The sequence below is a fragment of the Alternaria incomplexa genome (assembly GCF_024043165.1).
Source record: "Alternaria incomplexa strain BMP 0042 chromosome Unknown scaffold_1, whole genome shotgun sequence".
NCBI lineage: Eukaryota > Fungi > Ascomycota > Dothideomycetes > Pleosporales > Pleosporaceae > Alternaria > Alternaria incomplexa.
Window position 1 is genome coordinate 2996899 of NW_026249850.1, and position 23269 is coordinate 3020167.

Below are 23269 nucleotides of genomic sequence, written 5' to 3' on the forward strand. Positions count from 1 at the left end.
GAATTAAATATGTGTGGGTTACAGTACGCTGGTCGTCTTCGCCATCTATAGAAGTTATCGCTTTCGGCTTTGGTTGCCTTACGTGCCACATTCCTGGGAACAGCAGCAGCATATGCCTTCTAGAGACTACATCTTCTCTGGAGCGATCTCGGTTATCTTGATAGCCTGAAAGAATCATGGTCCCGTTGGATCGCAATGGTATCCTTTCCGGAAGGACACTCATGGTATACACGAGAACCTAGATGACAAAATTGGAGCTGAAAGCACTGGGCCTCCTTTTATCAATCGTGCCGTTACATTGTTCAAGAGTTTGTATCCATGGTGACGCTGAGACCTGGTTTGCGCTGAATTAATGGCATTCAAAAGTCTTTCAAGGCACGGGAGACGCTACTTTGATGGGCGTTTGACAGTAAAGGAGACAGTAGCAACGAAGAGATATTTCCACAACTAGCTTTTGTCACCACGCGAAAATTCCCTGCCTCGCAAGCAACTTCGTTCCACTTTCTACGTTAACGGCACACCACCATCGACCCAATGCAACATGAAGCTGATCAAACGTCGAGACAGGCGTTCCCAGCCCACAACTTCGACGCCATGCCGCTTGCTTGCACTACCAGCGGAGATACGCTTGCTCATATACAGCCACATGGCACCAAATGGCTTCTTACCAAACGCGCCCTACAAGACATACATCGGGCTCATGCTCTCCTGCCCCCAGATCTACAACGATATGACCTCCGAAGCCGTCCGCCTGGCCCCTTCCATCCTACGCACGATCCAGTTCTCCGTCAACGCAACGCCAATGAAGCTACAACCGCTCCGGCCAACGACCTTCGCTTCGCTGATGCACCTCACGATCGGAATACCGCGCTGGGCAATGCTCGATCGGCCTACTATAATGGGCATTCTACAAGCCATGGCACCTGTACTAGAACTTCACCTAGCTAGACTGACCATCGGGTTAGAAGACCTTGAGTGCGAAGATGACGTCTTGCAGATGGTCGCGACACTGAATCCGGCACAAATCGCGCGTTACATGAGCCAAGTCCAGGACATGCCCGCACCCCTCTATTCTCCAAGCGATTCTATGGCATCCGACCATTATCGCATCCGAACAACATACAGCAATATCATTGGACTCATCACAGCAATGAATTGTCTCATAGCTCCAGGGATGTGTAACGGAAAGCATGCCCAGGCCAAACCACTGGTGCCTTCGCGCTTCAGTCCTTAACCCGCCATTTCCGACGACGACATGCAACGTTCGGAAGATTGCTTTCCGCTTGAAAAGGCTCCATGATGAGAAGGTATGTGGGTGTGGTCGACTTCCCGCTCACTTCCCTCATCTGGTGTATCCGTTTCGCGGGTCAAGCTATAAGTGGGATCTGATGCTTGAAAACCCCTCGTTGGAAAAGGAGCGATGGATGGTTCACTGGAGGGATGATAAGGGCAAGTTGAGCTGGTCCCTGAAGAGGAAACCAGGGCTATATGTATGGGTGAAGTTGAAAGAGAAACGAGAGAGCCGGTTGAAGAGGGCTGTAAAAAGCTTGTTCAGGCAGACCTAGTTGAAGGCGGGGCTATGTACGTACTCTCCAGGTTCGCAAGTGCTAAGTCTTGCAGGTAGCTCCAAGATCATCATGATCATGACATGAATGCATAAATGCCATGGACTTAGGAGTCTTGATGTTACAGTGCGCGTCATGCCAAAACCACAGCTCTCACCAGATGCATTCGAAAGTTCTACGTGTAACATGCACCTACCCGACGGCTATCACATTGAGCATCCACAAACAGAATGAACATGCGTTTGTGTGACCCACTCCCAGATTGTTCCTCATTCCGCTGATAAAACCCCGTTCATAGTCCCCAACATACAGAAGACTTACCAAACCCCTACCCCCGACTCTCCAAGACCACTCAACTATCTCTACAAACCAGCAGACCGAAGACTACCATGACTCTCTTCAGTACACAGATAGCTGGCATCGCTATAGGGGTCTTCTTCGCACTATCCCTCATCATGTTCGCCCTTTATTACTCGATTGATCGTCTTCGCAAGCAAAACGGCACAGCCAAAGCAACAACGCCGTCATCTCCTACTGGCTCTGGTTCCCCGATACCTCCTCCACAACATCTTATGGACAATCAGAGGCGCACCTCCAATCAATATTCACATCCTCAGCAAGAGCATTCACGTCCAAGCCTAGACAACGGACCCGGTTCAACTTGGGTCGCGACACCCGAGCCCGAAACGTATCGTTTCAACACGATTAGAGCAGTACCAGCTACGCCAAAGACGTCCTCCACGAGTGCCATGCGTCCTGTTACTTCGGAGTCGGACAAGCGGAGTAGTCTGCACCAGGCGGTCTTGGGTGCGGGTACAAGTCGCGGTCGGAAGAACAACAGTGATGGCACAAAGGAAGCCGATGAGACTGCTAGAGCAAAGGATTTGGATGACGACCACGTTGCTGGCAGTAGCATTGGCAGACAGAAAACGTACACTGGAGCTTGGCCTTGAACGGTGTGGTGATGTCGGCAATGTTCTAGGGATGTGTTCAATGATGGTTTCATTGAGCAAATTGGGCTCCATACGGTATAGACTAGATTCATCGAGCCTTGAGAAACCCAACATATTACACAGGAGGACGTGCATTGAACGATGGGTTGAGATAGTGCGTGGATTTGTTTCATCTGAGCGTGAAGCTATTGACATCACGAGACGTATGAAGGATCGTTCCCTTTTGGTAATGCTGTTTAGACCGGTAATGAAATTCACTTACCTGAACCTGAACTCTATATTCTTCGTTGGTCATCACAACACCATCGCATCACACAGGGAGCATGGGCAGGGGAAATGGCAATCAAGCATCATCCTCGTGTCTTGCAACACTCGGACTCAGCGACACCTAGTGGGAGAGAACCTTTTGTTTCATTGACTCCTGATCATCATGCCGCCGTATATAGCCGTAAAACCATGCCATAGTCGTGGCAGAAGAGACCCTTTCCCAGACACCATATTTTCAGTAAGCCGAGAAAGGAGGAAGAAGGGAGACCATCGTGTCGCGCGTGCGCATTCGTATTTACGAGCGGGCGGGGCGGTCGTTGAAGCGGCGGGGACCGCGCTCGACGATCTGTTGTTGAGAGACGGCAATGACGTTGGTGGGGATGCTGTCGAACTATCGCATGTATTAGTGAGATGCTCGAGAGGGTATGGGTATGGAGTAACGTACGCCCATGCTCTTGAGCAGGTCCTTGGTCTCCTGGTCGACGTCGAGCGAGCCAGACTCGCTGTTCTGGGTGAAGTCGAGAGCGGAGATCTCGGGGACGTACTGGTCCTTTCGCTCACGCTCCTCTTCTTGGAGCTTGAAGGAAATACCACGGACGGGACCACGCTGGATACGCTTCATCCTGCGAGTTGTTAGCCTAATATTTGGTGCGAAAGAGCATGTTGCTCAAGCAAGGCTGCGGTATGGTTGAATGGAAAGCTGTCTCTGAAGTGCCCAAGAGCCTGCGCATAGGCATTGCACAACGCTCCTCTGCGCAGGCCACTCAAGCTTCCAGGACCAGCCCCTCATTGCCATTGTCGCAGCCCCAGTGTCGGCACGTACAAGTGAGTGGTGTATCCGGCAATCTTGTTTCGGAGCCTCTTGGAGGCAATGATGGCAATCTCATCACAGATCCTCTTGTTGGTCTCGAAGTCGAGCGACAACTTGGGGTAGTAACGCTCAATGATGACCTTGGCGGACTTCTTGACGGTCTTAGTTCGGACGCGACCCATTTTGGCGACTTGTTGTGTGAGCTGGGAGAAGAGGTTGTCGTGGGAAGGGGCGGTGGCTGTCGGGTTAGTTGGATTGTCGCTGGAGAGTAGAAATGTCGGGAGGGCAGGCGCGATTATTCGCCTAATCTGTGTGGAGGCCCGTGCGCAGGACTCTAGTCACAAAGGGTTTGGCGCCAACGCAGCACATGGGAGCGGCCATCACCAACATTGCTCAGCAGATAAACAGTGTCAATCTCGTATATCATATTGGTATCTCTTGCTCGCTAATTAAAACTGCTGGAAAAGAAGACTGCTCAAAGAAATGCATCACAGATGCTTGCTACATGTAGGAAACCCGACCATCCTCCTCGCAGCCCATTTGCAACGAAACTCCACAACACCACCGCTGTGTGAGTATCAATTTAAAGTAAGCCCTGTGGCTTTATGGATACAGCCATCTGAACGTTTCGTTCAGTGGCCGCCCTCAGCGCCACCCTCAGCGCTGCCTCCGGAAGCACCGTGGTGTGCAGGGTTGGGGAAGTAGAACGCACATACTGCGATGATGACGTACGTCATCACGCAGAGTACACCCTCCAGGTAGTTCGAGCTTCTGTCGCGGAGGAATGAGCCAACCGCCAGGACCGCCAAAACCAGGGCAACAGCGTCGAAGATGGCGAAGTTGTAGTCCATGCCGACACCAATACCCCAACCAACCAGTACCACAAGGGGTGCGTTGAACAGGGCAGTCTGAATAGAGGCACCGAGAACATGGGCAAGGGCCATGTTGATCTGATTGTCATAGGCTTCGTCAATGGCGAGGAGGTGCTCGGCGATCTTCTCAACCAGCGGGATAAGGATAAGTCCGACGAAGGAGTCACTAACTCCTCGCTCTACTATATGCGGGATTTCGAGGACGAGGAAGATAGCGACGAGTGCAACGCAGGCCAGTGAGACGAGAAGAGCAACGATGACTTCGGTTAGGGTAAGCTTGGGCTTAGCCAATTCCTCGTGGCGGTCCTTGTCCTTGTGGTCGTCTGCCTCGTAGATCTCATGGAGCAACCCATCGTGGGATACGGTCTGGTAATACAAGTAGACCAGGTAGCCAACGATGGAGATGATGGCGACACCACGGGATATCAGTCGAGTGTTATAGGCGATATCAACAGTCTGTTCGTAATCGGGGTTTTGGAAGAGGTATGCGTAGAAGACAGCGGGAAGTACGAGCGCGGCTATAAAGGTTAGCATTGGTACTTTGACGAGCCAAGAGGAGGATCGGCCTACTAGCAGCTACGAGCATCAAGCCACTACCGTTCTCAGAGACAGCACTATGGAACTCTTGGACGTCATGCTTGACACCACCGGCAATGAAACTGGAGCAAATTAGTGAGTGCTTGATCGAGCATCGAACAGACACTTACCAGGTACCAAGGCAGAGGAGCAGGTTGGCCAAGATAGACCCCAATATAGCAGCCTTGATAACCTGCACGTTTGAGTCGCCGTTGGAGGTTTTGAGCAAGACCATGAACAGGATAACTTCGACAACGGAACCGAATGTTGTCTCGAGAACGACAGCAAAGGCCTTGTTTGGCATCTTGCGCGAGAACTCCTGGCCAGCGAAACCGAGCAAGTTGGCTGCAGGAAGCATGGCAATGTAGTTGGTAATGAAGATCGCTAGATGCCATTCGGGCCTCGCAAAGTGCTGTTATAGTCGGTTAGTACAAGAAACATATTCTCTTATGTGCCGCTTACCAGTGCAATTGCTACAGGTACAATGGGCCATAGGCAGTTCACTAGCATAGACATCGTGCTGCTACTCCTGCCGCTGATGACCAGGAACTTGACCGGGTTGAAACCCCTGCGGCCACTTTCGCCCTCGGGGTGAAGGCCGGGGGTCACCTTGTGTCCATTGTGGTTGTACTGTGGCAGAGACGAGCCGCGCCTGTCACGGCGATCGGAGGGAGGGACGGAGCGTGGCTTCTCGCTGGTATATCCTCGGTCGCGCGACGAGCGGTGCCTTGAGCCGTCGGGGTAGTCTCGCGAGCTTCTCGAGCGGTGCGCCATGGCTTTGGTATACGAAGATTGCCCAAGGGGTGGTTTTTAGGGTGCGCCAAGTGCAAGAGTTGAATGCACTGGCTTGGGTTTCAGGGCGGGCGAACGAGTTGCCCTGCAGCGGTTGCAGTTTGTAATGCCGTAATTGGAGAGGAGTTGATAGAGAGTAAGTGAAAAAGAAAGACAAGAGGGCCGGTGGGACTAGACATTGTAAAAGGGCCGGGCGTCATTTCGGGACGAGTATACTACCTGCTTCCTTGTTTACGAGGTGCAGTTCGCAACGGGGCGGGCGCGTCCACAACACACAGCCTCGACGCTATGATCGCCAAACAACGAAAATGTCGCAGCGCGTTTACACCGTAATTCTGCAGCAGCGCGCGCCGTTCGCAGCCAATTGGTCTTCATTGGTTCTTTTTGGCACCGATTCATGGTAATTCAGTGTCTAGCTAAGCTTATCTTCAGTAGAACACGTCACCAAGCACCGCGCAACGTCCCTGGCAATGCTTGACACGCCTTGGCTACACTACGATGCGGAGTCCAGAACAAGGTTTCAGCTCCATGCACATTGACGTGGGCCGAGACTCCACATCTCAGGTTTAGCAGCAATAAGGGGAAGGGTCTCGATCTCCGCAATGCACATGCGAGCTATTTGATGGCTACCGACACACTTCGAGCTACCAGAGGTCATTCGCATCGATGGCGCTACATGGAATACAAGCGCTGGTTCCAACGCGTTGGCTACTGACAACCGCATGAACCATCATCGATCGCAATGTTGAGAAGGGCCGACAAGTTGCTGATGACGATTTAGAGAGGACCGAACGTCTACTGCTGTTGAAACTATGTACTTACACACATCAGTCTGCAGACATTCCATGATGCGATGGGGGAGTTGTTGTTCATCTAGACTTGATTGGTTCCTGGCGGTCCGCATGTATTGTACCTTGCATATGATGAGAGACTAGCAACAGCATGGTAACGCCGGCTGGATGCGCAACTATGCCCTCACGACTTGATCTTCCCTCTGCACATCGCAAAGCTTGACAAGGCTTCAATACATACAAAAAGCCATCATGTATTTGACATATGCTCAAGCAAAAGCAGTCACCTGGTACTGTGCACGGGACAGGCCTTATCGCGAGGCGCGTGTTAGCGGCATGGCAACAGCGACTCATCCATAAACACACAAACAACCCTCTTCCATCCCATCTCGTCTCCAAACCCATCCATCTCCGTAACCTACAACATGGTCTTCTCCTCTGGCTTTGCGCTGTGCGCAGCCATCACAAGCGCGACGGCGCTCCAGATCCCGCTTCTGTCGTCCGGCAATCAAGCGCCACTCGGACATCCACATGGGACCAAACCGTTGGTCAACTCGACCGAGCTCCAAGATCTCATCAGTGGGGACAGATTGATGGCACGCGCCAAGAAGATGTATGAGATCGCGAAGCTCGGTGAAGAGGAATACAACCATCCCACCAGAGTCATCGGGAGTGCTGGTACGTTTGCGCACGTGATTTGTTGTACGCTGATGCTGATGAAGTCGCAGGCCACCTCGGAACGCTATCTTACATCTATGAAACTATCCTCCAACTTGGCGACTACTATACAATCACCAATCAAACCTTCCCAGCTGTGTCCGGCAATGTCTTCGAGTCGCGTCTTGTCATTGGCGATGCCGTGCCGAAGTCTGCCCATCCTATGGGATTAACGCCTCCCACAAAGGACAAGGAGCCTGTACATGGCGACCTCGTTTTCGTTGAGAATGACGGTTGTCAGGCGTCGGATTACCCAGACTCAGTAGCCGGAAACATCGCATTCATCAAACGTGGAGTCTGCCCCTTTGGTACTAAGTCCGAGCATGCAGGTCGCAAAGGCGCTTCTGCTGCCATTGTCTACAACTATGAGAAAGACAGCGTTTCGGGCACCCTCGGAACGCCGTCTCCCGATCACGTAGCTACATTCGGGCTGTCCGGTGAAGAAGCTGAACCAATTCTGAAAAAGCTCGAAAAGGGAAAGCGCGTGGATGCGATCGCCTACATTGACGCCGAAGTGAACACCATCCTGACGGTCAACATTATTGCGCAGACAACGGCTGGCGATCCGGACAACTGCGTCATGCTCGGCGGACATTCCGACAGTGTCACTGAAGGACCTGGTATCAACGATGATGGAACAGGCACAATGTCGCTGCTCGAAATTGCTACTCAACTCACAAAGTTCAACGTCACCAACTGTGTGAGGTTTGCATGGTGGGCGGGTGAGGAGGAAGGCCTACTCGGATCCAACTACTATGTCGCCTCTCTGCCCGAGAAGGAGAACCAGAAGATCCGTCTCTTCATGGATTACGATATGATGGCTAGGTAAGCGATATCACCGTACGCGTGGCGGATGTAATGTGACTAACTTGTACCAGCCCCAACTTCGCCTACCAAATCTACAATGCTACAAACGCGGTGAACCCGAACGGCTCAGAGGAGTTGCGCGATCTGTACATCAAATGGTACGAGGATCAAGGTCTGAACTACACTTTTATTCCCTTTGATGGCCGCAGCGATTACGACGGCTTCATTCGCAACGGAATCCCTGGTGGTGGTATTGCCACAGGAGCCGAGGGCATCAAGACCGAGGAGGAAGTAGAGATGTTTGGCGGCAAGGCCGGGGACTGGTATGATCCTTGCTACCATCAGCTTTGCGACGATATTTCAAACCTCAACGTTACTGCGTGGGTTGTCAACACCAAGCTCATTTCGCACTCTGTCGCAACGTATGCACGATCTCTCAAAGGTTTCCCGAAGCGAGAGCTTGAGGCTTCGCTCAAGTCTACTGTGTACAGGGAGGAGACGAAGTATCAAGGCTCGAAGTTGGTCATCTAGAGTTAGTTATTTGTAGTCTGGCCTTCCCTTGTTCCAATGTAAAGCTGGGCAGTCTAGCCTGCCTTAACAGACCTATGAAGGAATGAACGTATAGTCACTGCTGATGTCAACCGCGTGAGTTCTCTGAACAAGTCCAAGCGTGATTTCTCGCCGATTGAACGCTACCAACTGCTTCACTATGTTCCGGTGCGCTCGGCTGGTTGCGAGACTGGATCTGGGATTGCATGACGATTGACACGGGGAAGTCGCGCTAAGCGAATGGGCCGCAACACTACGGGCTGCAGCTGAAGCGACTCATCGGCTGCAGGTCGCGTCCCCAATCGCATCATGGCGCCCGTCTCAATGCCTTCGGCCCTCACTTTTGAGCTGCTGGGAAAGTGCTCGGTATGTATCGAGTCAGTTTCGTGTCTTGGTCATCCCCTGACAAGCCCAGGTCACCAAAGCACGCGCGGCAACGCTGCATCTGCCTCATGGCCCTGTACCCCTCCCCATCTTCATGCCCGTTGCGACGCAGGCCTCGCTCAAAGGCCTCACGCCCGACCAACTCGAAGACCAGGGCTGCCGGCTATGTCTAAACAACACATATCACCTGTACGGCCGACGTTCTGCCACCATGCCAGCCACTGCTGACATGCGGGAGAGGCCTTAAGCCAGGACAGGCAACACTCGATGCGATAGGCGGCGCGCATAGGCTCCAGTCCTGGCCACATAATATCCTCACAGGTGCACCATACCGTAGCGTATAGGGATGGAAAGACGGAAGTGCTGACTGCTGCAGATAGTGGTGGGTGGGTCATACTTCCAACGTGGTGAACGAACGCACCATAACTGACGCCAACACCAGTTTCCAGATGGTATCGCTCCTCAAACTCGCCAAAGTCACTGAAGAAGGTGTCCGTTTCCTCAGCCCCCACGATGGGTCGCCCATGCTGCTCACACCCGAACACTCCATCTCCCTCCAGAACTCAATCGGCTCTGACATAATCATGCAACTCGACGACGTTATCGCAACCACCTCGCCCGACCACGCGCGTATGAAGGAGGCCATGGAACGCTCGGTACGCTGGCTTGACCGCTGCATACAAGCGCATAAATACCCAGACCGACAGAACCTTTTCTGTATCATTCAAGGTGGCCTGGACCTGGACATGCGGAAAGAATGTACCGCCGAGATGGTTGCGCGAGATACACCAGGCATCGCGATAGGGGGTCTTTCTGGCGGTGAGGAGAAGGCAGCCTATTGCGAAGTCGTGAAGACATGCACCGACCTGCTTCCTGAGAAGAAGCCGCGATATGTTATGGGCGTCGTAAGTTATGGATGCCCTCCGCATTATTACAGCTTACTGACCAACTTAGGGATATCCAGAAGATCTGGTCGTCTCCGTCGCACTCGGCGCCGACATGTTTGACTGTGTCTGGCCGACACGAACCGCCGTAAGGTCTTCTTCCCATTCATCACAGACCCGTGCTAACAATATTTAGCGATTTGGCAACGCCATCACATCCCGCGGCTCTCTCAACCTACGCAATGCCATGTACTCCGAAGATTTCAGCCCTGTCGAAGAAGGTTGCCGATGCACTTGCTGCCGTCCGACATCCGATGGCGGACTGGGTATCACTCGAGCCTACATATACCACGTCACCGCGAAAGAGACTGCTGGTGCCCACCTTCTCACCATGCACAACGTCTACTACCAATTGAATTTGATGAGGGAAGCGAGAGAGGCCATCATGCAGGATCGCTACCCACAATTTGTCAAGGACTTCTTTGGTGATCTGTACAACAGGGAAAAGGATAAGTATCCTATATGGGCGGTCGACGCGCTGAAAAGCGTTGGTGTAGACCTGCTTGCCGAGTAGACGAGTCGAGAACGTCAGTGCTGGCCTCGATCTAAATAACTCATTCTGCCATGAATATTCGCTTGATGGACGTTCGCCAGGCTAACAGTTGATGAATGCATTAAAAGCTCTTCACAGAATTATATCGCGCGAGATCAATCCACCCTGAAATTCCAACACATCATCCATCCACACTCCTCACGACCCATACTCCGGCGGGCTCCAAATCTTTGATGACCCAAATGCTGGGATGATCTTTCCAATCACACCACTGAACTTCTGGATGAACGGATGTGACAAAGTCCCGGTCACGGTGTTGAAGACCTTGATTCCCCATTCCGTCTGCGGGTTTGCGATTTGCGGGGCTCCGGGGATGAGTTTCTGCGCCTTGTCGACATATTCGCGTGTAATGCGTTCATAGTTGGTGAGCGCGGTGGGGATGTCATCTTGAGAGCGCGAGATCTCGCCTGCGAGAACGTATGCGCCTACGATTGCTGCACCAGTACCCTAGTATTGACATCAGTCTGAAGGTTCGATGATGAGAACGAAGGTTGAGGAGAACTTACCACACCAAAAATCGGACTGGGGCAGTACGCCGCATCACCCACCAGGGCCACACACCCTTTGTGCCAAGTATCCATCCTGACCTGTGCAATCTGCTGCATATAGAAGTCATCCGCCCTCTTCATCTCGCGTATACAACGCTCAGTCTGCCATCCGGCACCCCCGAACTCCTTCTCGAACCACGCTTGCTGTTCCTCCCTAGTGCCTTTCTTCAACAGCTTGTCAATCTCTTCGAAGCGGCTAAGATCACCATCGGTGATGGCGAGGTACGCTCGCGTGGTGCCGTACTGGTCAGGTCGTAGAAGGAACAGTCGGCCGCGCGAGGCGTTGTACCACTGTGCATACTGGGTATCGACGGGTTCGCGAGGCATGGTGAAGAGAGCAGAGTACTGACCGAGACGGTGCAAATAGTCGTCGTTCTTGGGTCCGTGGCCGAACACGATGCGCCGGGTTCGCGACATTTGGCCATCGGCGCCGATGACGACGTCAAATTCAGTAGGTGGGAGCTTGCCGTTTGCGAAAGTGACAAGTGCTTTGCTGCCTTTGGCTTCGTCTTGTTGGACCTCTGTGGCCATTTCCCCGAAGACGTATTTGATGTTTGGGTTGGAAAGCGTGAGCTCGTAGACAATGCGTGCCATATCTCCTCTTAGAATTTCGTACTCGCTTGTTGCTATGATCAGGTCAGTCTAGGTGCTCGTGTTGCTTTGACAATGCCGTATTTTTCCTCCCATCAATCACTGGACGCAAAGGCTAGGTGACATACCGCTTTGTCTCTCCTCCTCCCCAGTGGCCTCGAACGTTGCGCGTCTTTCTCCATCTCGGTACACGAATTGCATGCCAACTTCTGTAGTAGTCTTCTCTTTCACCTTTTCCAGGATCCCCATCTTCTTCACGATGGGCAGAGCTGAGGAGCGAAGATCGACGGCTTGTCCACCTAATCTTGGTTCGGGTGATCTCTCTACGATGGTGATCTGGCAGGTGGGCATGAAGCGGTGCAACCAGTACGCTGTTACAGGACCGGCGATGCCGGAGCCTGATATCAGGATATTGAGAGGTTGTGTAGTGGACGGCATTTTGAAGGCAGTCCCAACGTTCGACAAAAGCCGTAGGTTTGGGTTGTGAGAACTGAAGTACCGAGATTCAGCGTAGACGAACTTGTGGAAGGTGCTGCGGGTAAATGTATACAAGACGAGGAGAGCTGCAATGTGATTATATGCGCAACGGATGTCCGTCCAACTACTCTATATACCTCACATTCCTTTTCTCTTTCGGTCCTTTGCATGCATCCCGACTCTTCATCACTGCATTCACCCAGGGTGCAGCCTACTGGGACACAGACAGAATCATGAGTCGGAACTCCGTCCTTACTACTTGCAGATCGGGTTCCTGCGCGCTACGGCGAAATTCTGCCGTGACTAATGACATCACCAGATCCCCAAGACAATCGGTGGCTTTGGCGCCGCTAGTACCATCTCTCGGTCGTTCTACAATTGAATGGAACTGAGTTTGTAGTTGTTTGGATTCCAGGCGTGCAGTTGTGCATGAAAGAAAGCTTGGAAAGTTATCGGCTGTCAGGTGTCTTCCGCCGCCGCAAGGAATGCGCAACGTCTCGTACTTCTTACTCAACGCAGAATCGGAGGATGCGGAAGTGCCGATGGTATCTTGGCGATAAGGCCTCCACACGACGAGGCCAGGAAGCTTTCTTATGAAAAGCATCGTGCATCTGACATTTTACCCTACGATCGACTATTGTCCACGCCGCTGGCGAAGATATGCTTGCCTTACGAGCTCTCAGAGTTGGGTGACAGTGTCAGCGCTGTCAGGATGGTACGCTAGCTTGCTGACTAATACACGCGGTGTCCACGCGTTGGGTGTGCTAGGAGCGCGTCAGATCGATGCAACCTACCTTAGTCACACTGATGTTTCCTATGACAAGCTGTTGACTCACTCGCGAAAAGTGCGACTGATTCGCTTGACTCGGTGTCCTCTACCTAGGTTCTTTGAGAGATAATGGCGTCGGTGGAAGCCGAAACACGACATGTTCGCTCCCCTTTTGATCTGTTCGCTCTAGTAAGCCAACTCAATACAACAGAATGGGGATACAAGTGATTAACATGCCTTTAGGAACATTGGGAAAGCACCAGACCTGCGCTGCCAGCCGACCATCATCAGCGATGGATTGAAATAGCCAGGAGGTACCGCAGTACAAGCCTCCTGCAGAGATGGGTGCGGCATGCCTCACCCGATGCCACGGCGTGATTGCATTGGCCTCAAAATTGACGCTACCCAGCCTCTGTACAAGCGGGTCCAGGGCGCACTGGACGAAGTCCCTGGTGCAGCATCTCTTCCTTCGCCCACCACAAAACAAATCGACGAGATATTTGCTCCGCATCAAACCATCCAAGAACACAATATCAGCAGATGGTACTCAGGGTGGAACACAGTCTGGTTAAGGACATGTTACAAGCCCTCAATGGCCCAAAGCTACGCTGAGCTCGCACGACTTTCTGGGGCTAACATCGAGGACGGCTGCGTTGAAAGTTTGAACCATGTTTTAGATGATTGTGCGCTTTATGACTTCCATGGACTGGATCAGGAAGTCCTGGATCAGCTTCTTCTTCGCATTCCCGGACTGACCGATGGTTTGGGTATAATGGACGAGTATGGAGATGGTAGTGAACTTGTTTATGGAAGTGCCATCTACCAAGTCGAGAGGGAAGAGGACGGGAGTCATGTAGATCGCAACATCACAGATCAAGAGCTGTTCGATATCAGAGAAGTGGCTAACCGAGTTCAGAACTATGTGTATGTGGCAGACGAAGAAGCTATCGAGAAGAGCAGGGTGAAAATATGGTGGTTCGATGAGTTTGGAAAGATCATCTGGGACAGCTACGCTGAAATCCCAGATTCCGATTTGGATGGGCTGCGCGGTGCGATGATGGATGGGCAAGACTTTGTCGAAATTGTTGGAGAAGACGGCAAAAGGGGCGGTCAAATTGCCCGACCATAGCCAGTTCAAGAACGGATGACAGGGCCGGCACGACTTGGCAACGATGCTTTACCACCCATTTGTTTGAGAAGAACAAACCGATGTGGTAATTGCAAGAAGAGCATGGGTTATGCGATGCTGTCATGCGAGCACATCATCAAGCGGGGTATTGCGTGCTCGCCACCTCCGCATCTATGCAGCGAGACACAACCCGTTGCGATGGACTAGAAATAACCGGGAATAACGTCGCAGAATGTATAAAATTCAAACAGGACTCCAAGTCGCCCAAGTCTCGTAAGTTGAAACTACTACCAGCAACATGCCATCAGCGACGCTGCAACAGCCACCTTCCATTCCAAAGTGGGGACGGCCCAAGCAAACAACGAAGAAGCTAGACTGGGCAGAGATCAAGGTCATTGATCTATCTACGTATGACGAGCCTAATGGAAAACAAAAACTGGCTGAAGAGCTGAGAGACGCAGTGAGTTGGCAGCTAAACTGTGCGACAAACGTCCCTTCTGACAACGCCGAAGGTGCACCACACGGGCTTCTTCAGCGTTACTGGCACTGGTCTAACGCAGGAAGAGGTCGAGCGTCAATATGATATCGGTCAAGCTTATTTCGACTTGCCGTTAGAAGAGAAGGGTGACCCAAAGTACCGATGTGATTTCGCAAAGGGCAACTACTTTGGATACCGCGCTGTACGCCCCTCATATCCATGCCATTAGAAAGCAAATTACGCTTGTCTAACGCAAAGCCAAGGCCAACGAGAAGAAAATCATGGGCACCGCGGTCCTCGATAACGTTGAATCCCTCAACATACCCAAATTCATCCCTTCAAACTCCCACGAGCCATTTCCACACTTCCTCCACCCCTTTCGCCCAGAGATCGAGTCCTTCTCGCGCCGCTCTCTGGACATAGCATCCAAGATCTTCACGCTCTTCTCTTTGATCCTGGAACTACCCGAGACCTACTTCTCAGATCAACATCGCTATGACGACGCATCAGAAGACCATCTACGCTACATGATCTACCACCCACGCCCCGCTGCCGACGATGCCAAAGTTCAGAATACTTGGTCTCGCGCGCACACTGATTTCGGAAGCTTGACACTACTCTGGAGTCAAGATGTTGCAGGTCTCCAACTCAAAACTCCGGCTGGAGAGTGGAAGTACGTTCCACCTGTTCCCAACGGCATCATATGTAATGTTGGCGATACTTTGTCCTTCTGGTCTGCAGGCTACTTCAAGTCGACTATCCACAGAGTAATCAGACCACCAGAGGATCAAGCGCATATTCATCGGCTGGGGCTGTTCTACTTTGTCAGACCGGGAAATGAGGTCGATATCAAGCCTGTGGCATCACCTTTGTTGAGAAGGTTGGGGCTTGTCGGCGAAGATGCCGAAGAAAGGGAGCCAGTGAGGGGTTTGGAGTATGTGAGAGAGAGGGTAAAGGACTATCACGATCATGGGGATTATGCGGACAAGAAAGGCAAGAAGTTCAAGGTGGGGAACTTGGAAATCGAAGACGAGGCGACATAGCGTCGCGGGAGTGTCTCTCTCTCTATAGAAACACTCGCGCTATGAACGTCGAAGTAACTACAATATATCGAACTCCAGCTAAACACACCACGTCTATGCTTTTACCCCGTCAGATGAAGCATTCCACAATCTCCACAGTCACGATTCCCTTAGCCGCAAACCTCATACTCCCTCTCTCTCCCCACACCGCACTGTTCCAACTTTGACAAATCTCTAACCCATTATTTATCCTCTTAACCCTCCCCGCCCATTTCGGCTCCCTCTCCAACTTTTCAAAAATTGGTAGGCCACCTCTACCATTATAACAAGCGTCGTACGCCGCTGTCTTCCATGGCCCCAAAGGCTGCTTCCGATACCCATTACTGATCTTAATCCGTCGGTTGATGCCGTGCGCAAGGTATTGTGTTATAGCCGCGAGTATAGCGTAACGCTCTGGGTCGTGGTCGTGAGGATCGGGGATGGAGTAGACGTGCCACTTTGTGTGGTCGAAGAAGTCTTGCACTTCGTTGCGGAGGACTTCGTAGTCGCCGCGGATTAGGTAGTGGTACATTACGTATATTTTGTCTAAGGGGGTTTCGTTGGGCTTGCGCTTGGGGAGGAGGATGGCGTCGAGGCTGAATACTTATTATTTTGTGTTGCAGCTGTATGGGTGAGGTGAGGATATGGGTGCTACATACGGCCAAGGGTATATCGCTGAAACGGGATGGGAAGCGAGTGAAGGATGCACATGGTGCGTGCTGAAGGTGCGTAGCTTGGTGTATAGTGCCGGGTAATTGTTCAGAAAGTATGCTTTGCAGCCTCGGTGAAGAGGCAGTGGTTGTGAGGGTTGAAGAGGTATTGTGGGGAAGTAGCGTGGCATTTTGACGGCTCGACAGTGGGGATCTTGATATGCGCTTGGGAAGAATCTCCAGTATAAAGGCGCTGAAAAGATGGGTATGAAGTCGAACGGTAGCTTCGGGCATGATCATGACATGTTTGAGAGATGCCGAGTGTTGCGAACAAATCGGAAGAGAATATTATGGCCTCAACTTCGGCTCGTAATGACCATGTCGTCTCAGAAAGCGGCCTATGAGCTGTCTGAACTCCAGGCTTGACGAGTTGTTTGGTTGATCGTGCGGTAAAGAGGCAGCATTTCCATTGAGTGGGACCAGTGTGCTGGTCCCGAGGGGTACCGTTCTATGTGCCGTGATCCAGTGCGTCGGACTCTGACACAGGGTCCTTGCATGATGTTGACATTCGTCAAAACATCGGTTGATGGATAAGAGTTTTGTGGTTCAGGGGCGGTGGTGACGATTTGAAGAGCAACTCCGCGGAAGGCTAGACTCAATCATCACCTCTGGTCGTCATGCGATATCGCTAGATATCGGGTTGACTCTGTTTGCTGTATCGAACGACAGTTCTTGAGAAAGGAATAGCGAGCGTTGTAAGAGGTCAATGTGATTCCAAAAATATCTGCGGACTCAAACGCTAAGTGAATATCAATGTAGTATCGTGCAACATGCGTCCGAAGAATTTGGAACTAACTCGGACTTGGTTTCAACGCTCACCTTGAACTGCATAGGTCCCTCCAACATTCATGCTCTCCTTTTTCTTGCCGAACGCTTTCAACTTGTCCTTCAAGCTCGCGCTGAATTTTCTAGTCATACTCCCACCAGCTCTCTCCACCTTATCCACCAGATTCTTCACACTGTCCTTTCCCTCCGTGATGACGGGCGCGACACCAGTAGAAATACTTCTTTTGAGATCCGAGCCTATAGAAGTCACCGCTTTGACCTTCAACTTCTCCCAGCTGCCCGTTCTGCCATGCGATTGATAGCCACGCGATTGGTAGCCGTAACCATGCGTTTGATATCGATGCTTTTTGACTTTAGGTCGTTGCTTGGGCGTCGAATGATAGGGGTTTGGTGTGAAGGTGCTGCAGGTAGGATATGAAGATGGCCATCGCGATGGTAGTGACATGTGGTGCGGTTCCGGCGCATGCGTTGAATGCAGAGCCGAAGAAGATGCAGGGGCCCAGGACGATCGGTTCGACATAGCGGTTTCAGGCCTGAGGTGCTGATTCGTGATGGAATTCCGTGAGAACGCTCTTGATATCGCCGGTCTCTCCAAATCTTCTCCAGGTATTGGCACGATTGCCCTTCCGTAAGGAGACGATTCGATGTCCAAGTCAAAGACCCGTCCGTGTCTCCTCTCTTGCCTTGCCTCGAAGCTTCCCCGTTCATCGGTAACACGCCTCATGCTAAGCTTGCGCCTAAATTTGTCGATACTACCCACTCGGCTGCGGATACTGCCATACTTGCTGTCTTGCTTTCCTAGACGTCGTCCTTCACCATGCACGTCGCGATTTGCTTGTTCCTGGCGAGCAAGGAAATCCTCGATCCACTCTTTTGAGCTTTCGTCGGTGGCAGAAGGCTGAACCCATTCGCTCAATCTCGCCCAGTCATGTAAATACACTCTTTCGGTGGACTTCGAACGGATGTTACCATTCAACCTTGAATGAGCCTCATAAACTCCACCGCTCAATGGCACATTGGATATAGACTCTGGAGTACCGGTCGGAGTTGCGTCACTACTTGTACGGCTGGGCCACGTCATTCTCAATGAGTTACGCAGACTGGCGACTTCATGGAGTCTTGCATCTAGCTCGCCGATAGACTGCATGCTTTGGAGCTGGGAGGATGGATGAATATGGATAGGACCAGGCTCTGTGTGTGACTTCGCAGAGACTAGGGAATTCATTGTCGATGCGCGCGAGGAAGGCCTACTTAGAGGCGAGCATGGATGAACAGTATCCTCCTCGGTATCATTGATCAACGTGGTGGTTCTCAGAGGAGGTGCAGATGCTGGGCGATAAAACGGTGGTTTAGGTTCGATAGTCGGAGTCAGCTCGTTCTGCGACGACTTCGGCAGAGGCTTGCGGCGAGACATGGTGAGGGCATGGCTCTGGTGTACGGCATCTGTCACATTCAAGAATTGAAGTTTCGGAACAGCCGGGTATGTGGGCACTCCTGAGGTAGTTGAGTGGTCGTGCATTCGTATAAATTTTTGCTGGTTTGCCACAGACGGCGTCGAGGAGGAATCAGTCGTGCTGTATGACCTTTCGGTGCACGCGGGAAGCTGATCAGACGGCTTTTTGGAACGTTTCGAATCTCTAGAGATGTATCTGTCCTCGATGATTTGCGTATCTTCTGGAGACGGTAAGTCTATCGCTTCTGCCGTGACAGTACGTGTACCGTTCCTTTGCCTGTACATATGTTAGTGGGGCTCGACGTTGCCTTTTGGGTTGCGCACTCAGACTTCGCGTGTCTCGACATTTGCACGGCTTTCAGCAGGACGCCCGCGTCGTTATCATGATCCGAGGCATGTGCAATGTTCGCAGCATCGCCGGCCTCCATAATGATGCTTCTTTGTTGGAGGAGAGCTAGATTTACATTCTCGCACCGTACCCCAGGAAAAGCTCGTACGTCAATGAGCATCGTGTACTGGCAGTCCCACGATTGGCGACAACCGGATCCACCCGTGCCCGCGGTATCGTCGGTCAATTACCCGTAGCTGATGTGCAAACTCAGATCGCTTATGGGCTTGAGGGGAGGCGATCAGGGTCTGTGGCAAACGTTTCTCGGATCGAATATCTCATGGTCACCGCGGAGCGGGGTTCGACTGCGATGCGAGTCTGGTACTGACTGCGAAAGACCCTGCATCGCCTCGTCGCCTTTTGCGCTGCCGTCCTCGGATTCCGCACTGTGGTGAACTCTGCACCATTGATGTTTTTGTGCAAACCTTCGTCTACAGAGATACAATCAATCGGTACAGACTTGTCGCTGTGGTGCAGTTCAAGATATGCTGGTGAGCTTTCAAAGATGAGACGGGAAACCCCATATGAGCTCGGTTGTGCCTATCGGAGTGCTAGTGGAAGTCATGAAATATGGGATGATCAAAAGTGAACGCAGATGCGGAAGGTGCAGCGGGGGTTTGAATAGACCTCCTGTCGGATTGGGTGTGTGGAAAAGAGCGTACCGTGGCACCTGCCATTTTGTACCAACACTATCTACTTTACGCATGGGCGATAACGGAGAGTGCGGGTCAACGACTGGGTTCTGGTACAGCTATGAGTGCAAGGCAATCATCGCGATCTGCCCGTGTTGCTGAAATGTAGTTGCAAGAGTCAAGCTTCAATGTTCGGAAGTGCAGAGGAAGGAACGTTAGTACCTAGCTAGATATTGCGCTAGCCAACACGTGCTCGTCACGTGTGACCTTCAATGCAGAAACAGAATTTCGGAATGTCTGAGAATACGCTCATGAAGATTACCGCCATCAAGGAAGAAAGCACACACAGATGCAGCCATAGCCTTACTGCTCCATCGCAATACTGCGCTCGTAAAGATCAGACACTACCAGCAGATTAGTTCATGCCATTCCACGCGGTTTCGGAAAGAACTTACGAGTCAACCCGTCCAAGAAGAACCCCCCCAAATTCTTCGCCACTCGCTCATATCTAGCCAAGTCATCTTCATTAAGAATCACATTGACCTTGGCTCTGATACCCCGAACATGCGCCATGAACTTGAGGAAGTTCCCTGTTAGGCGGTCTACAAGGACGACCTCCATGTCACCACCCTTCAGCGGTCGGTTGTCAAGACGCATTACATACGTTGGGTCGTTCTCTTGGATGGCCTTTTGAAATCGCTCGGAGTGCTGGTAGAGGAAGGCCACGTGATCCGCGATATCCTCCCAGAAGCCGATGAGCGAGAGAAGCGCAACGCGACACGCTGCCGAATGGTGGACATCGATGGACTGGTGGCCGGGAAGACCACAGACACGACAGCCACCGTATGTAGGACGCGCCAATAGATTGAAGCGGTCGGGGTTTTGTGGAACTTGCTTTGTGCCGGCTGGAGTCAGCTCGCGAACGGCTACTGAGAGCTTCGTGAGCGTTTCGCGAACATAGTCGGCATCATTCGACGTTGGAGATGACATAGTGATTGGGTGCTGTGTGTTAGTGTTGCGTCGTTTGGAGACAGGAAAATCTTGTAAGAGTAATCTGCAGGTCAGTGCTTGCGAGGATCGCTGAAGTTGAGGCCGGTGATAGAGGGGGAAAAGTGCGGTTGTATTAGTAGACTGTGGACGAAGAAGGTTCGATGCAAGACACCGGGGTAGTCACGATCTCACCGCTAACAGTGAGAGAAGGCACGTGCCGGCCAAGGCAGCAGTCACACAGCTGCAGATTGTTTTCTCACGGATCAAGAGACCATAGTGAATCATGTCGCCTCATGAGCATGTGCATGAAGCGTAGAATAGAACAGTTGCTCAAACCCCAGGCGTAAGACCCTCAGGGTACTTTATTGGTATAACACCAGCCGAGGTCACCACCAAGCGGTGCATGTGCGATAAGACGTATCACTCAGTGTGAAGAGGAAGCCTACTACATCTGTCCTGCCATAGCAGGGCTACCGTGGCGTTGATCAAGGTGATCGTAGTTGAGGTCGAACTCTTTCTGTACTCGCGTTAGTGTCTAGTACGTCGTTCATAGGAAGTGCATTGGCAGAGCGGAACACATACCCTTTCTCTCCTCCAGTTCTTAACATCGAAGAATAGATACCATCCGTGTTCCTCTTTTGGCGAAATCCTGATAGGCGCCGCGAGATCTGGATCTTTCATCATCCACTGCTGGAGCTTCATGTGCCACCGCCAATCGCGGTTGTATAGCTCTTGTGCAGCAATTTCTTGCAAGATGTCTCTCGGGAATTGATAGAAGATAGCTAATAGTGTCTCGGCGGAGAAGCTGGCCATTTTCGAATGCAGTGGTGGAACATTTGTTACAGTGTACGCCGCCGGTAGAGTGAAATCTGGTGGAATTACTGGCTTGACGTTGGATTCCACGAAAGGTGAACCAAACGTAGGATGTAATGGAGAATTACTAAGAGAACCATTAGCAAATATGTTGAGCTGGGTAAGGGAACGCGTACTCTGGCCGGCTCAGATCGAGGCCCAGAACTGTCAGATCTTGGCCCATAGCCAGCGAGGAATAGTCGGGGCTGTCCATAGGAATCATGGACAGAAGTCCAGGTAGACCGTATCTTTCCGAGTCCTTCATGTCCGAGAGCTTCTTGTGTAGCATATTTTGCGCGTTCGGGGAGCCGAGAACGTCAGACCCAAATGTTTGCTCGAACTGATTCTGCTGCTGCCGTTGGCCGCCCGGGGCAAGATCAGCACCACCCCGCATGCTTGTCTGAGGACCTAGGGAGAACATGTTCCCTTGCTGCCCTATCCGTTGGTTTCCCTACATGGTGTTAGCTAAGGTACAGGAAAGTTGCTTGTGGTACGTACATCTGCTTGGTTGCCTGTCCGCATGTTCTCAAATGGTGTCCGTGATGCTATCATTGTCAGCGGCTGATATGATGGCTGAGACCTCTTGCTTACATGTACCTGGCGGTGCCCTGCCACCCACAGTGGGGTTGATGCTCCGGTCTTGCTGGCTATCTGTCGGGCTTGAGAGGCCGTTCCGTGTTTGTCCGAGCCCAGGAAAGGCGCTGTTTCCATTCGCACCGAATGCCGCTGCATTCTGTATCAGGCCAGCTCTTCGATCTTGTGGAATATCTCCGCCAGCGCCCCCTAATGGAGGGAACTCCTCGATGTTGCCTGTCTGCGGCTGAACACCCCCCAACTGTCCGACACCCCCTTGTCCTCCAAAACGATAATCATCCCCAGCACCAGAGAACTGGCTTTGGGATGAATCATCCTGTCCCTGGTTCTGCTGTTGTTGATTCGTAGCCTGTGTTGCCTGCCCTTGGCCCTGCTGTTGACCTTGGCCTTGCGGACGTCCGATCGTGTTTTGCTGGGCTTGCTGGGTGGTTCGTAGGGTGGGGTTCGACCACATCTGCTGCGCGGTAGTGTTCTGTTGCGCTTGCGGCGCGCCCGACAACGAAGGGAATTCCCTATGGTCATCAACATTTAGCTTGTGTCTCTCAACGTCCTTGAGATTCCCAGAATTGAGCTGTGGGGTGTTCTTTCGGTACTCTCCTTTCTTTCGTTTCGGAGGCATTTCGTGTGTTGACTTACTCAAGATTCAGCGGCGTATGTGGCTGCGAGCCGCCCATTGCTTGCGCGAAGCTTGACATGGCCCCGCCGTTTGTTCGTGTTTGCGCATTCGATAGGCCTGGCGCACCCATTGGAGCTCCGAACCCCCATTGAGATGCAGCACCTGCAGAGACAGCAATCAGCGATATAGCCCAAACTCGCTCTGGGGTTGTCCTCACCCATCTTGCCATTCTGCAACCTATTCGCACCGAGTGGGGCACCGCGGCCCGGATTTTGTTGCGCTTGGAACATGTTGGGGCGTATATTTTGTAGGAATGATGCGCCCTAGCCTACACGAGAGAGGTAGTTAGTATTGTTTGATTTTGGAGTAGGCACTTGGGCGAGCGAATGGCAAGGCTGCGGCGAAGCAGTCGAGGAGGGCGCGTAGTGAATACGGCTGTGTAAAGGGATCGTAATCGTTGTAGGGCCGTTATTCGGGCGCGTTCGGTGTCGTAGTCGTGGGTGGCTCCATTGCGATGTGCGGCGTGGTGCGATTCCGATTCGACCTTGGGGTTTATGCGGGCAACAGAAGGAATGGGTGCACTTCGAGGGCTTGGAGAGAGAGCATTTACGAAC

General features: G+C 52.1%; 10 protein-coding genes across 10 annotated transcripts; 5 read left to right on the top strand and 5 right to left on the bottom strand.

Moving 5' to 3' along the window:
- Positions 1-646: 646 nt before the first annotated feature.
- Positions 647-1234, top strand: J4E90_001073 (uncharacterized protein; the record flags this gene model as incomplete). The annotated part of the gene is made up of 1 exon (XM_051430664.1): positions 647-1234. One exon carries the CDS (start codon positions 647-649, stop codon positions 1232-1234), a length of 588 nt encoding a protein of 195 aa, XP_051296151.1.
- A 1846-nt stretch (positions 1235-3080) lies between these two features.
- On the bottom strand, positions 3081-3778 carry RPS17 (40S ribosomal protein S17; the record flags this gene model as incomplete). The annotated part of the gene is made up of 3 exons (XM_051430665.1): positions 3081-3176; positions 3231-3408; positions 3609-3778. 3 exons carry the CDS (start codon positions 3776-3778, stop codon positions 3081-3083), a joined length of 444 nt encoding a protein of 147 aa, XP_051296152.1.
- A 450-nt stretch (positions 3779-4228) lies between these two features.
- J4E90_001075 (uncharacterized protein) lies at positions 4229-5818 on the bottom strand (the record flags this gene model as incomplete). The annotated part of the gene is made up of 4 exons (XM_051430666.1): positions 4229-4986; positions 5039-5127; positions 5176-5456; positions 5507-5818. The coding sequence occupies 4 exons, from the start codon at positions 5816-5818 to the stop codon at positions 4229-4231; spliced, it is 1440 nt and encodes a 479-aa protein (XP_051296153.1).
- A 1234-nt stretch (positions 5819-7052) lies between these two features.
- J4E90_001076 (uncharacterized protein) lies at positions 7053-8682 on the top strand (the record flags this gene model as incomplete). The annotated part of the gene is made up of 3 exons (XM_051430667.1): positions 7053-7305; positions 7356-8169; positions 8223-8682. The coding sequence occupies 3 exons, from the start codon at positions 7053-7055 to the stop codon at positions 8680-8682; spliced, it is 1527 nt and encodes a 508-aa protein (XP_051296154.1).
- Positions 8683-9009: 327 nt separating this feature from the next.
- On the top strand, positions 9010-10542 carry J4E90_001077 (uncharacterized protein; the record flags this gene model as incomplete). The annotated part of the gene is made up of 5 exons (XM_051430668.1): positions 9010-9066; positions 9116-9273; positions 9527-9989; positions 10039-10116; positions 10165-10542. The coding sequence occupies 5 exons, from the start codon at positions 9010-9012 to the stop codon at positions 10540-10542; spliced, it is 1134 nt and encodes a 377-aa protein (XP_051296155.1).
- A 177-nt stretch (positions 10543-10719) lies between these two features.
- Positions 10720-12158, bottom strand: J4E90_001078 (uncharacterized protein; the record flags this gene model as incomplete). The annotated part of the gene is made up of 3 exons (XM_051430669.1): positions 10720-11028; positions 11088-11755; positions 11849-12158. 3 exons carry the CDS (start codon positions 12156-12158, stop codon positions 10720-10722), a joined length of 1287 nt encoding a protein of 428 aa, XP_051296156.1.
- Positions 12159-13330: 1172 nt separating this feature from the next.
- Positions 13331-14095, top strand: J4E90_001079 (uncharacterized protein; the record flags this gene model as incomplete). Its single annotated transcript, XM_051430670.1, has 1 exon — positions 13331-14095. One exon carries the CDS (start codon positions 13331-13333, stop codon positions 14093-14095), a length of 765 nt encoding a protein of 254 aa, XP_051296157.1.
- A 298-nt stretch (positions 14096-14393) lies between these two features.
- On the top strand, positions 14394-15616 carry J4E90_001080 (uncharacterized protein; the record flags this gene model as incomplete). Its single annotated transcript, XM_051430671.1, has 3 exons — positions 14394-14555; positions 14608-14775; positions 14837-15616. The coding sequence occupies 3 exons, from the start codon at positions 14394-14396 to the stop codon at positions 15614-15616; spliced, it is 1110 nt and encodes a 369-aa protein (XP_051296158.1).
- A 4350-nt stretch (positions 15617-19966) lies between these two features.
- J4E90_001081 (uncharacterized protein) lies at positions 19967-20593 on the bottom strand (the record flags this gene model as incomplete). Its single annotated transcript, XM_051430672.1, has 2 exons — positions 19967-20007; positions 20059-20593. 2 exons carry the CDS (start codon positions 20591-20593, stop codon positions 19967-19969), a joined length of 576 nt encoding a protein of 191 aa, XP_051296159.1.
- Positions 20594-21038: 445 nt separating this feature from the next.
- Positions 21039-22945, bottom strand: J4E90_001082 (uncharacterized protein; the record flags this gene model as incomplete). Its single annotated transcript, XM_051430673.1, has 7 exons — positions 21039-21110; positions 21176-21533; positions 21583-21896; positions 21944-21990; positions 22037-22551; positions 22676-22817; positions 22873-22945. 7 exons carry the CDS (start codon positions 22943-22945, stop codon positions 21039-21041), a joined length of 1521 nt encoding a protein of 506 aa, XP_051296160.1.
- Between the last annotated feature and the right edge of the window lie 324 nt (positions 22946-23269).